The sequence below is a fragment of the Eleutherodactylus coqui genome, chromosome 1 (genome assembly GCF_035609145.1).
Source record: "Eleutherodactylus coqui strain aEleCoq1 chromosome 1, aEleCoq1.hap1, whole genome shotgun sequence".
NCBI lineage: Eukaryota > Metazoa > Chordata > Amphibia > Anura > Eleutherodactylidae > Eleutherodactylus > Eleutherodactylus coqui.
The window spans coordinates 145068463-145082468 of NC_089837.1; the positions used below are offsets into that span (position 1 = coordinate 145068463).

General features: G+C 45.7%; 1 protein-coding gene across 1 annotated transcript in view; it reads left to right on the forward strand.

The window, feature by feature from the left end:
• PIK3CA (phosphatidylinositol-4,5-bisphosphate 3-kinase catalytic subunit alpha) overlaps positions 1-13625 on the forward strand; it is a 53369-nt gene extending 39744 nt beyond the window's left edge. Inside the window, exons 19-21 of the mRNA XM_066601405.1 lie at positions 8915-9032; positions 10550-10701; positions 11861-13625. Coding sequence (XP_066457502.1) covers positions 8915-9032; positions 10550-10701; positions 11861-12131 — 541 coding nt within the window. The 3' untranslated portion in view covers positions 12132-13625. The remainder of the gene's footprint in view (positions 1-8914; positions 9033-10549; positions 10702-11860) is intronic.
• Positions 13626-14006: the final 381 nt, after the last annotated feature.

The window sequence follows — 14006 nt, forward strand, 5'->3', positions numbered from 1 at the left end:
ATAGTAGTTTGCCTTTTTCCTAACCAGCAAACTGGAAAACACTCAGTACTTTCTTCTTCTACCTCCTTTTTTTTTTTTTTTTTTTCCACCTGTATCTCCAGCTATCTGAGGATCAAGTTTGTCTGCCTCTCCCTCTCCACCTTAGATATCTGTGCTCTTTGGCAAGCATAACTCTGATTTGTATCTGTCACCAGTTAATCTGCACATATTTATCTTCAGTAGGGCATACTGTTATAGAACAAGGGCATGTTCCCTCTCATTGGGCCACCCAACTATGTGTGCAGACACTCTTGATCATGGCCAATGTACAAGGGACTGCTGATAAGTCTTTGGCTTTACCCAGAAACAAACAAGATACGAAGATTAAACTTTACATTTATTCCACATACTCTCCACTGATGCCAACACACTTCTTACATCGGTATTCCAAGTTCTGTAAGCCTTGCGAAAAGAAGGATTTCGGTTGTGCCTCAAACCAGTCATCCATAGCAGCCATGGCATCAGAAATGGTTTGAAATTTAGTACCCTTGAGGTGTTTCTTCAGGTTTGGAAACAGATAATAGTTGGAGGGAGCTAGAGCTGGTGAATGAGGTGGGTTGTCAACCCGCTGGAAGCCTAGCTCCACCAGTTTTGCCGTGATCGCTTGTGCAGTGTGAGCGGAGGCGTTGTCTTGCAGGAACAACATTCCTTTGGACAGCTTGCTGCGCCTTTTGGCCTTCAGAGCTGTCTTCATTTGGTCCAAAAGTTCAATGTAATATCTTGCATTGATGGTGGAACCATTTTGAAGGTGATCCACTAGCAGCACGCCCTCCTTATCCCCGAACACAGACGCAATCACCTTAGTGGCTGAACTTCTTTGGACGAGGAGAACCACTGTGCCTCCACACTTTTGACTGCTCCTTGGTTTCAGAGTGATACAAATAAATCCGGGTCTCATCCATAGTGACCAGTCGATCCAGGAAGTTCTTATCAGTCCGGAAACGCTGACTAATGGACCTGGAAGTTTTAGCTCGCATGCTTTTCTGATCTGTTGTCAAACATTTGGGGACCCACTTTGCAGATAGCTTCTTCATGTCCAAACACGTTCACGAGAAATCCCCATGATGTCTGCTATTCCTTTAGCTGAAATTCGCCGATTCTCCAGTATGAGGTTGTGCACAGCATCGACGATCTCCGAAACAACAACCTCTCTCGGTCGTCCAGGACGTTCCTCATCATTGGTGCTGAAGTGGCCCATTTTAAATTAGGCAACCCAGTTCTTAAGTGTAGAATATGAAGGGCATTGATCCCCCAATGTCTGCCACATATCACCATGAATATCCTTCGTGGACTTTCCTTGCAGAAACAAGATTTTTATCACTCCTCTGCTCTCATTTGCTGTGAATATCGCCTTAGACGCCGCCATTTTGTTTTTCTGCGTGCCTAGATCACATAAGCTACAAACACAAGATTTTGAAAACCTATATTAGACACAAGGCTTTCATGTGATGTAACATTCGTTACCACAGAAATAAAAGAACACAAAGCCAAAGACTTAGCAGCAGCCCCTCAGTATTATGTCCTTGTTACTACTTCTGCAGGAAGTATTAAGGTCCATTTACATGGAGCGATGATCACTAAAGAATCTAAAAGGCGATCGTTTTAGCAAAAATCGTTGCGTCTAAATGTGCGCCCATCGCGCACTTCTCGTGTACTGCTAGCTGATCGTTAAATTCAGTCCAACCTAAAAAAATCTCCTTCAGCCTTATCAGCAGTTCTCCACAGGGAGTGCTGATAGCATTGTTTTTCCCTGGAGAACAAAGGATCTGAATGCAGATAAGAGCCCTCAGGCTATTAACTGCTTTCAGTAAAGGCTTCATTTGCACACTTAATTGCTCTTAAGTAGCTGAGTAGCTACTTTAAAGTTTATGCAAAATGATCACTCAAACTGTCCTTTGAGCAATCGGCCCGTGTAAATGGGCCTTTATGTTCAAAATGTATTTATTTATTTTGTATATTGTTGGAATGCCATTAACAACCAGGCCTACATTCCAGGCCAACTTACATCAATACAACAATCTTAAGCTTATAAGTAGATACATTAAATAAAACCTTTTCAATAATTGGTTCTTGTGTTCTGTTCTTTTTTTTCCTTTTCAGCTAGTTACATTCTTCCGAACCATTTTCAAGAAAAACTAAAACTATCAACTCAATTAAATGGTCCAACGCACCTCAAGAAGAGGCACGAGGTGCGTTGGTCCGAGAAAGAAGAGAGTTAGAAGGATAGAAAGTTAATAAATTTTGAGTTTATGAGGAAAGGTTAGGGGGGGGGGATAAGACCTTCCTGCCTTTTCCTACTATTCCCGCGCGCATCCACTGATTCCTTTTCTAGCTGGGTGGAACGACCCTGTCAGGGGGGGACCGAACCTGTTTGGGTCCAGTTGAGTACCTCTGCCGCCTCTCTCAGGGAGATCCAGGCACTCCATGTCGCTATATATTTGTTGTGCCGTAGTTCATCTCTAGCCGCTAATTCTTCCATATAAGTTATACGATCCATCGTTTCCAGCCACATTAGTCTAGAGGATGTAATAGTCGCTTTCCAATTCTTCGCGATAACCTGACGTGTTGCAAGTATAAAGAACCTTAGCAATGATTTTTTAACGCTTGATATGGAACCCTGAAACATTGAGAGTAAAGCCACTTCTGGCGTCATCTGAAAGGGTCTCCCCACGACCCATGCATAGAGTGCACCCACCTCCCGCCAAAGAGGACAGACCAATGGACATGACCACCACATATGTACAAAGGTACCTCTTTCCGATTGGCATCTCCAACATGAGTCCGAGTACTGGGGGTATATTCTGGCAAGTCTCTCAGGTGTTCTGTACCATCTGATCAGGATCTTGTAATTCAGCTCTTGTGCTTTACTGGATATACTCAATTTGTGTGTCAGGATGAACGTTTTTTTCCAGGCCGCCTCCTGGAGTGAGTAGCCCAAATCCTTTGCCCATTCCTTTTCTAATACTATCCCGCTCTTCTGTGTGTCCCTTCCCACCATGAATTGATATAAATCGGACGTGCTTCCCTTTGCGGTTGAGTTAAGGATATATAAACTTTCAAAGGGCGTTGGGTTGGCCCCTAATAGTTGGGTTCCTCCCAGCGATGTTATGTAATGGCCTAGCTGCATGTATTGGTACCATGCTCCGGTCGGGGACCCTCTCCCCCCCAAGATCTCTTCTAATGTTTTCATGCTACCCTCCTTAGTCATATCTCTTACCCTGGGGATGTCTACTGACTGTCCCTCTTTCAGCATATTGACCAGTGGAGAGCCCTTAAAGAATGTTGGGATGTCCTTGTTCCCCACTAGCGGCGTTAATGGGCCCGGTCTCCTGATCAGTCCCGTCCTCGTGGCCCATCCTATCCAAGCTGAGAATATCCCTTCTGTGAATGGGGATAGGCCCGCGTCTTTGTATTTCCCCTTTCCCGGGATCCATATTAGACCGGTCACACAGTAGTGAGCTGCGTCCCGCTCCATAGTCACCCATCGTTTGTGTGATCTATCTTGTGTTGGCTCTAATATGCGTCTGGTCAGAGTCGCCCTGTAATATAAGGCCATATTTGGGATCCCCATGCCCCCTTTTTCCCTGTGTCCCGTGAGAGCTCTCCAGTTCCGTGAGGGTCTCCCTGAACCCCAGATGAATCTCATTATCAGTTTCCTGACTCTGTTTAGGAATGTCGCCGGGAGAAAAATTGGTAACGTCTGCATGACATACAGCAGTCTAGGGAGGACATTCATTTTTACGGAACTTATCCTGCCGAACCAAGTTAGAGGTGCCGCTCGCCACCTGTCTAAGTCTTTTTCAATTTTAGTCAGTAGTGGTTGGTGGTTTTTTATGAAGAGATCTTCTGGTTTTGGTGTGATATTTATACCTAGGTATTTGATTCCTTCCTCCTTCCATTTGAACGGGAAAGCCGCCCGCAGGGCTCCCTCCTCTTGTTCAGGTATGTTGACATTTAGGATTTCTGACTTATTTACATTAACTTTAAAATTGGAAAGTCGACCAAATTTCTGGAATTCATCAAGTACGTTGGGGAGGGCCACCCTTGGGTTTGATAAATATATTAGGAGGTCGTCGGCGTATAATGCAGTCTTCTGCTCGTTTTTAGCTATCTGTACCCCTCTGATGCTGGGATTTGTTCTGAGGGCATTTGCCAATGTCTCCATCACTAGGATATATAGAAAAGGGGACAGTGGGCAGCCCTGTCTCGTTCCATTTCCTATTTGTACCTGTTGTGCGAGTTTACCATTAACCCGAATTCTCGCCGAAGGATTATTACATAGTGCCATAATCCACCCTAACAATCTTGGGCCTAGTCCGATCTGCTTCAACACCGTTTCCAAGAAACTCCATTCCACTCTGTCGAACGCTTTTTCAGCGTCGACTGACAACAGGCACAAGGGGTCTTTAGACTTAATGGCCCTTGAGACCAGGGCTATAGTTCTTATGGTATTGTCTCCTGCTTCCCTTCCCGGCACAAAGCCCACCTGGTCTCCATGGATCAGGGTTGGGATATGGTTTTGAAGGCGTCCTGCTATTAATTTAGAGAATAGTTTGGTGTCGATGTTTGTTTAATAAGGAGATCGGTCTATAGCTTCCGCAACATGTTAGGTCTTTACCCGGTTTGGGAATGACCGTAATGATTGCTTGCAACGCTTGTGCCGGGAAGGGACAGGTTCTTGAGATTGAATTGAACGTTTCCAGCATCAGAGGGGCCAAACGATCCATGCAGATCTTATAGAAACGTGGCGAGAAGCCATCTGGGCCTGGACTCTTCCCTATTTTTAGTGAAGTTATTGCTTCTTTCAGCTCCTCAAGGGTGAAGTCCTGTTCTAGTGCTTGTGTGTCCTCTCTCGGTATGTGCGTGTGGGTGTGTTTGGCCACGTATGTGTCCCTGTCCCTTTCTAGCTCTCCTCCAGATTCCTCGGACTGTTTCCTGAGGTTGTATAAATCCTGGTAGTACCCCTGGAAACTATCGAGGATCTCCGTATTGCTATGGACTATTCCCTTTCCCGGTTTATGTACCTCGAAAACATACGTTTGGGGGGTTCTGGGATTTAGCGCCCTAGCTAGGCCTTTACCACTTTTGTCCCCGTACTCATAATGCCAACCTTTTTGTTTTGTTTCTTTGGCATAGTGAGGCCTGATCTGGGATGCGCAGTATGTTAATTCTAGTTGTTGAAATCTCTGCTGTGATGTCGTCTGATGGTGTTGTTTTGTTGTTTGTCTCCAACCTATTTAGTTGGGCAAGGAGCCCCTCCAGCTTGGCCGTCCTCAGTTTTTTAAGACGTGCCCCGTGGGAAATGCAGATTCCTCTGATCACACATTTGAGGGCTTCCCATTTCAGTGGGGCAGATGTGGTGTCCATTTTATGGATGTCTACGAATGTGTCGATAGCCTGCTGTATGTCCCGCAGACAGGCCCCGTCCTCTAGCAAGTTATCATTAAGTCGCCAGGATGGGCTCGAGTCACCCACCTGCCTCCTACGTAGTGATCCCCAGACCGGAGCATGGTCAGACCAAATGAAGGAACCCATGGTTGAGGTTGGTGTTCTATCTAACAAATTATGGGATATAAATAGGTAGTCTAACCTATGATAGCTATTGTGGGCTAGAGAGTGGAAACTAAAGTCCTTCTCTCCTGGGTGCAGGACCCTCCACAGATCTATCAATTTAAGGTTAGCTAGTTCTGATCTGATTTTGTGTAGTGCTGATGGGGAGATCCCCGACTTACCCCCGGAGGTGTCTCTGGTTGGGTCCATTGCCAGATTAAAGTCTCCACCGAGAATGATAGGAGATCCACCCGCGAAGTTCGCCAAGGCTCCCAGTACTCGGACTCCAAAACGTTTCTGCTCCTGGTTTGGAAAATAGACATTCGCCAACGTTAAAATTTCATTGTCTACTTGGATTTTAAGAAATATGGATCTCCCCTTCTTGTCTATCTCCATTTCTAATAGTTTATGAGGTAAACGTTTGTGAATCGCTATAGATGTGCCGCCCGCCTTCTTATCTGGATGTGGACTATGATACCATGTCGTGTAGTGTCTATATTTACAGTTAGGTAGTTTTGATTCCTGGAAATGCGTCTCCTGGAAGAAGACGATCAGTGTCCCCTTGCGGTGCAGGTGGTCCATGATCTGTCCTCTTTTGGCGGGCCCATTCAAACCCCTGGCGTTGAAAGTACAAAAGGTAATATTAGTCATCCTCTTATATCAAGTGGTAGGTGGATATTTGAGACCGGAAGGTCAGGGGTGGACCGGTTAGTATAGGGAGGGGGAGAAGGTGTAGAGAGTTTAGGCATAGGTGGCTATGCCCTAGTGAGAAAGAGAAAGTTAGTAAATAAAGGCCCAAAAGGCAGGGCCTTACGCAGCGTACAGCTGCTGCGTGTGTAGTCGGGGGGAACTACTGGTCAGTAAGAACCAGTGTTCGCATAAACTGCGAATGGTCGCCCTGTGTGAGGAACGCGGAGGCACCGGTCAGGACAGGCTTGGCCCCCCCGCGTCCCCCCCACAACGCGACCCCTTTCGGGTTGCTACCGGCCCCTGTCTGGGGCCTTGGATTAAAGCACCAGAGGCACCAATCAGTATAACAAGAACAGAGCTAATAACAACTGGAAAATCTGTTTTCAAACGTAAATGGGTTTAGGTCATTCCTCGCCCGTGTGTAAGGCAGACTGTCCGCTTTGAGCTACACAAGGTAAGTTCCCGCATGTTTCAGGGGGCCAGCAGAGATCCACTGTTGGCCAGTCTCTTATATCGACTCTCGCTGGGGGTTATGTTTCGTAGCGGGGTATTTCCCCTGAGGTTCCAAATGTTTCGTCAGGGAAGCACGTATTTGGCCTTAGGGAGACAATTGTCTTTCCGCGATGTACTGAGGCAGGTTCAGGAATTTTTGGGTGAGGGCTTCTCTCGTTGTATTCTGGGCCGCACTGTCTGCCATTGTTCTTGGGCTGTGGGGGCTAGGACAGTGGGTACTGTGGGCCAGTCGGGTATTGCCACCATAGGCAGTTGGAGAGTACCTAAGAAGTTGGGGAGGTCACCAGCTGTCCGGAACACTGCTGTTTTCCCATCTTTGTTGGCAGTTAGTGAGAAAGGGAATCCCCATCTATATGGGATCCCCTTGGCTTTCAGGGTTGTCAGCAGGGGTCTGGGGCTCCCCTCATTCGTAATGTATGGCGAGCAAGGTCTTGTAGGAGGATGATAGGCTTTCCCTCGTGTTGTAGGTCTCCCTTCTCTCTGGCCTTTCGTAAGATTGCATCTTTATCTCAGAAAAAATGTATTCTGCAAATAATGTCTCTTGGCCTATTTGGGTCCGTTGCTCTAGGGCCGAGGGCCCTGTGGATGCGATCAATTTCAATGCGTTCGTCCGATTTACGGTTTAGTAACTGTTGGAAGAAGGACTGAGCCCACGTTTCAAGGTGTTGCCCCTCCACTTCCTCCGGTAGGCCTCGGATTCGTACGTTATTCCGCCTATTTCTATTTTCTAGGTCATCTAGATGCATTACGATGCCTGATATTTGGTCTGCCTGCGCCTGTATTGCTTGCCTATGTGTTTCTAGGATGGCTGCTGTGTCTTCCTGTACTTCCTCCACTTGTAGTATGCGATGACCCAGATGTTGCATGTCCTGGTGGATGCTTTCTAAGGCTTTCTTATTAGATGCTTCTAGTCTCAGAAAAAATTGGTCGAGGTCAGTTTTTGTGGGGATGTCCATTATGCGGCTCTTCCAGGCCTCCTCATTTATATTGTGTGGGGGGCCCCTTCCTTCCTTATGTGGTGGGCTACTTGTTGGGCTTGATGCTTGTGAGGGAGACCAGTGGGGACTACAACCCCCATCAACTATGGGTGTCTGGGCTGTGTGCAGTGGAGAGCTGTGCGTTATGCAGGGGCTGCTGCTGGGAGTACTCACTGCGCCCTCCGGTGGTCGGTCTCCCTCCTTCTGGGCTTGTTTTCTCCCTCTGCACGGCTGGGAGCTTCCTTCCCCCGTTGGTGAGCTTGTGCCTGGCTTGTTCCGGCTGCTCTTCCTCTCCTCCGGTCCTCCGGTATGCTGTGCCGGCTCAGCGCCGTCCTGGTGCTCCTGTGACTCGTGTCCTGCGGGAGCCGGCGCCATCTTGCCTCCGCCGGCGGTCTCTCCTCCGCCGCTGAGAAAGCGCTCCAGGGTGCCTCCACGGCTCATCGGGGTGCCGGTCTGCGAGCGCGGGAGCTTCTTCTTGCCCATGGGATGTCGGGCGGTCACCTTCTCCAGCTCAATGGTGCCTCTGAGCGCTGATTAAGGTGAGGGAAGCGGGAGTTCGCCTGAGAAGAGACCTATCCCGCCATCTGCTAGCCACGCCTCGTAAGTGGGCCTTTACTTGGCAGCTGCCAGCAGATCGGCCTCTTGCTTATTCCCAGTGGGAGTGACGGGCTATTACCCATTTCTCACCCCCTTGGGTACTTTGAACATCCCAAGGTTTTCCTTTGTCACCCAATGACCTGAACAAGAAAACAGCATATTTGTACTTGCCATGAAATTCCTCTCATCATGTTCATTGGGGAAAGACAGCACCCACCAGTTGTGTTTTCCTTGCCTACATTGGTAGTGTGAACGCCTCCAAAATAATAAATAATTCACAATCTGTCCTGGTTCTTACTTTTTATGGTTTCACGTTAGGATCTGTATTGATTGTCTTCATGTGTTCATTGGTTCTCTTACTGGCTTTGTACAAACTAACTTAGCTCAGTGCCTGTAGGTGGGGTATAGCTAGTGACAGGAGCTATACCTAAGATCTTCCTGTATCCCCCAACGAATGTGACAAGATAGGGATTTTACAGTACAAAAATCCTGTTTTAGTATTGGGAATTATTAATCTATTTGCCTCTTTTTTTTTTTTTTTTCTTTAGGTATGATGCTGCCATTGACTTATTTACGCGATCGTGTGCCGGTTACTGCGTTGCCACTTTTATTCTTGGAATAGGTGATCGTCACAACAGTAACATTATGGTGAAAGATAATGGGCAAGTACGTGAAGACCTAGTATTTGTGGTGTTTTTGTTTGTATTTTTGGTCTGTTTTTGTGCATGTGCAGAGGCGAATTGTGTATGGTCACGTATGCATGTGGTTTTCTATGCGGACATAAGGCCATAACAGCATGTCGTCCATGCGGATGAACAAACACAAGCAGTGAATGACCTCATAAAGTAGCCCAACGCCCTGGAAACACCATCCTATCGCTCAGGCGATATTCTCTTGTGCTGTCGTTGTTAGACGTTCTGATAGCCTTCAGAATGGGATACTCTAGGTTTGGCTGGTTTCATACTACTTTTTTCAGAAGTAGTAGAAACCACTTAACCCTTTCCAATCCATTTATTTTTTCTCACGCATTCTCCCCAGCTCCAAATAAATTGGAGCTGGGGAAAATGGGTGAGAAAACATACATTTTCCCTGCACCCTCCTGAACTGACAGAGTTCAGGAGGGTGCAGGTGCTCACTGCACCGTGGAGAGACCTGCTTACCTGTCAGGCGTCTTCCGCATTCTCCTTCTGCCTCCCGGCTTGGCGATCATGTGACCGCTGGGGTCAGGTGGCACATGGCGGTCACATGATCGCCGGGCCGGGAGACAGAAGGATAACGCGCAAGACGCCGGTCAGGTAAGCAGGTCCCCCCATGGTGCATGCTCCCGGCTCGAAGTTCATGTGACCGCCGGGGGGTCGGGTAACACCGGCGGTCACATGATCGCCGGCCGACCGGAATCTCTATGCATTACATAGCGCTAATTGAGCGCTATGTAATGTGTAAAAGAGAAGGCAGAAAGGGTTTTTAACCCTTTCTGCCTTCTCCTAGGGGGTCCTCGATGGGGACCAGTGCATAAGTGTATCTGCACCCGATGTGTCTGATGATCGGGTGCAGATGCACTCCTGCACTGCAGTGTCGGGCCTGCCCCGACATCGGAGCTGTGGAGGAAAATGATGTCGGGGCAGGCCCGACATTGGATTGGAAAGGGTTAATAAATAAAAAATAAAAACTGTTGTGAAAGAGCCCAGAAGAATGAGCAGAGGTTGTAGACAGCAGTCTGGATGGGTGGGTTGCTCCCCAGAATCTGTCTTGCATTGTCTGCCCACAAATTCCTGTTTTGTTTTTTTTTTTTTTTTTCTTAAGACCATTTGGTATCTGGTCTCCTAGTGTTGTGCGTACGAATGTATTTGTGTATGCACTGCGGATTGAACACATCCATAGATGGACGCATTAATGGAGCTCATACGCGCGGAATCCGCTGTAACATAGAGCATTCTGTGACTTTTCTTACACTCACGGAATCCGCAATTTGAACCCACAAGTGAGAGTGAAACGGCGTAAGTCAATGCATTTGAATGTCTGCGTATCATACGCAAGGACATTGATCGTAGAATCCAATCTGTTCATGTGAGACCGGCCTTAGGTAAAGTAGTTCTACAGATGGTAGCAGCTGCACCATTTGCTTGGTGCCGTTGCCCTAATACTCAGCATTTCCCTGTGTTAACACTTTGTTCTTTTGTCAGCTTTTTCACATAGATTTTGGGCACTTTCTGGATCACAAAAAGAAGAAATTTGGTTACAAGCGAGAGCGAGTTCCCTTTGTCTTAACACAGGACTTTTTAATTGTCATTAGTAAAGGAATTCAAGAGTGCACGAAGACCATGGACTTTGAAAGGTAAGAGCCTGAGCTAGGTGCATGCAGTGCTATTTGATACAGTTATGTGGGTACTATTGTATCTTTTCACTACCAGAAGTAGGGTTGGAGACCTTCAGTGACAGCTAAGGGGTATGTAACCCCCCCAAACCTCCTGATTGGCTAGCCGCTGGAAGGTCCTAGCAGCATTGGGATTGAGTTATGGCTGGGATGGAGGGTTAGGGTTAGCTTCAGTGTAAGGCTTACATTATTAGCTGTAAATGCTTGGATGTGACAGCAGCTCTGCAGTGACATGCAAGCATTTGCAGCAAATAATGTAAGACTTACACTGAAACTAACCCTCCATGCCTGCAAAAAATCTTCCCCCACGCTCCGAGCACTTTGCCGGGTGCTAAGAGCATTTCTGACACCACATCCACCCCCGCCCGCCTGCAACATCCACAGCCGCCTCTGTAAAGCTGTTTCCAGCGGCAGTGTTCAGAGAGCATCCCCCCCGCTTTACCTGCTATGAGCAGCACAGGATGACGCTCCTCCCCCCCACCCCACCCCCACGCTGCAGAGCTCTTACCTGGGCTGCAGTGCTGAGCAGAAGACGACCCCACCCCCGCAGACGCAGAGCTCTTACCCGGGCTGGAGTGCTGAGCAGTTATTGGGTAAATGGGAGTCTACTAATTCCCGCCTGCTGCATTTTCTTTATACTTCATTGGAAATGGGGCCACGGGCAAACCTTTTTATTGAAGAGGAGAATTCAGCAGTAAGGATTTGGTAGTTATTGGATGTAGCTGTACAGTGGAGTCTGGGCACCCATTTCTGACAATGGACTTGACTTTTTTTTTTTTTTATTAGACATTTTTGTTATATATAGCAGACAACCACTTCAGGGAGCCAGGTAAAATGTAATCTGGCCCCTGTATTTTACTGCATCAGATCTGTGCTAGTGGGTGTAATTGTCACAGCATGTCCTAATAAAGCTAGTTACGGGGTCCTCCAGGAGTCCTATTGGGCGCGGAATACTTCTGTGATGGCTCACAAGTTGCAGCACTCCTCTTCTATAAACTGCTTTTAAGCTTAATAATGTTTTACTTCTTGGCAAGAAGTTTTATTCAAAGTGATGCATTTGGGGACCTAATGGTAAAGCTACAGAAGATGCACTTTATAAAACATTGTCTTCTCCTCCTAGATTTCAAGAGATGTGCTACAAAGCCTATTTGGCCATTCGTCAGCATGCCAATCTGTTCATCAATCTATTTTCGATGATGCTTGGTTCTGGTATGCCCGAACTGCAGTCTTTTGATGACATAGCTTACATTAGAAAGACACTGGCACTAGACAAAACCGAACAGGAAGCGCTGGAGTACTTCATGAAACAGATGAATGACGCCCATCATGGCGGCTGGACAACGAAAGTGGACTGGATCTTCCACACAATAAAGCAGCGGGCCTTGAACTGAGCGGGAAGCCGGAAGAAGACTGTGGTCTTGCCAACCACTTTGTCTGTCCTGCACTGTTAACATGGACAAGCAGCAAAGACCAGCTGCATGGGAATTGCACAAGTCACTAAGAGCATTACTATCACAGAACCATTAACACTAACAGGGTCTACAACACTAAAGGAACACATTTCAAGAGCTACCGTCTGGATTTCATATATTTATGCCTTAAGGTCAAACAGGAGGCTAATCCTCTTAACTTGCGTTTTAGCACCCAATGTATATGGTCATGGTCTGTTTGATACAAATAGAAGTTTGCCATAGAGAATATTTTTGTGATTCCCATGTGTGTTTTGGAATGCTGATTTCTCTACCTGGTGCAGTAATAACTAGGAAATCGAAGGGCACAACCCTTCCCAAATGCCTCACAGTATTGTTTAACTGCAATGCAACTTTAGACGCGCTTGACAAGTGTCCATTTTTTTTTTATATAGTTTTCTTGAAAATGTGATACCATACAAGTCTCGTGAAAAGGATAAAAGTCTTGTTTTTGTCTTTCTCCAATATTTTTGTTTTTATAAGCCTACGTTTTATACTTTGCAAAAGTTGCACCATTGTTAAGAACACAACTTTCCTGATGTGTCGGATGCGCACTGTAATTGTGTGCAGTCAGTGCTCTCTAATACACTTCAATGTAAATCTGAGACTGTGTGTGTGTGAGTGAGTGTGTCCGTGTGTATGTGTGTGTATATATACACACCCATATAGATGTATGTATTGAAATATTTTTTTCAAATATAGCAAAATGAGAGACCAGAAGGATATTGCATTGTTTTAAGTTAACTGCTTATTGCACTGAAGAATGTTGCTCTTATTTTTATATATATATTTTTTATAGTCTTCCTAGACTATATTTTTAAGACCCCTCCCCCCCCCTTTTTTTTCTTTTTGTTTTAACCTCCCTTTTCTCTCAGATGTTGTTTTTTCTGTTAGTGTATGGATGTTTTTGTTTTTATAAAGTTACTCAGTTATTTTTTGTTTTTCCCGTCTTCTGATGCCTGCAAGTGTGAGTATACCTGAGTTTCTATGTGTATGCCTACAGTTTTTGCACACAGATTCATTTATCCATCAAGATGTAAGTAAATTTACAGATTACTTTTGATATACTATATGAAACATTTTAATAAGGGTGGTAGTCAAACCCACATATTTGACATTCATACCCTACAATGTTGTATTTTAGCCTGGGGTTTTTTGTTGTTTTTTTTTGTTTTTTGTTTTTTTAAATATACCCCTTATCTGAGCCTTATCCAGCATGCGTCATTTGGACTGATTTCTGGGGATGTATGATGACTGGTGACTATTTACTTAAATTTACAAAATTTAAAAAGTTAAAATTACAACAGAAGAAAGTGTGGACATTCAAGTTATTGAGTTGTTTTTCTCCCTTCCCCGGGTTTGGGGGCCGTTTAATATGTACAATCTAGGTTACTGATATTAAAGCAACTAATACATGTTCTGTCTGGTACTAGATACACCTTGTGTTTCCAACAAGTGGGTTTTTTTTTGTTTTTTACATCAACAGCAATATTTTTTGAAAAAACATTTCTTTTTAAAGTTTTGCTTAGTAATTCTATGAGAAAAGCTACCGTGACTTCAAGCTTAGAGGCTACTTCGAATACAAAAAATTCTATACTACCAGGTACTCTTTAATACAGTGACAGTATCCAAAATTCGAAGGTTCACAAATCATCTGTTATATGGAAATATCTCTAAAGGAGTAATCCCGGAAATAAAAAAAAAATTGATAGACCAACAATATCTGACCAATGGGGGTCTGCCATTTAGGATACCTGCCAATTAGCTGATTAAAGGGGACGCGGCGCTCATGTAAGC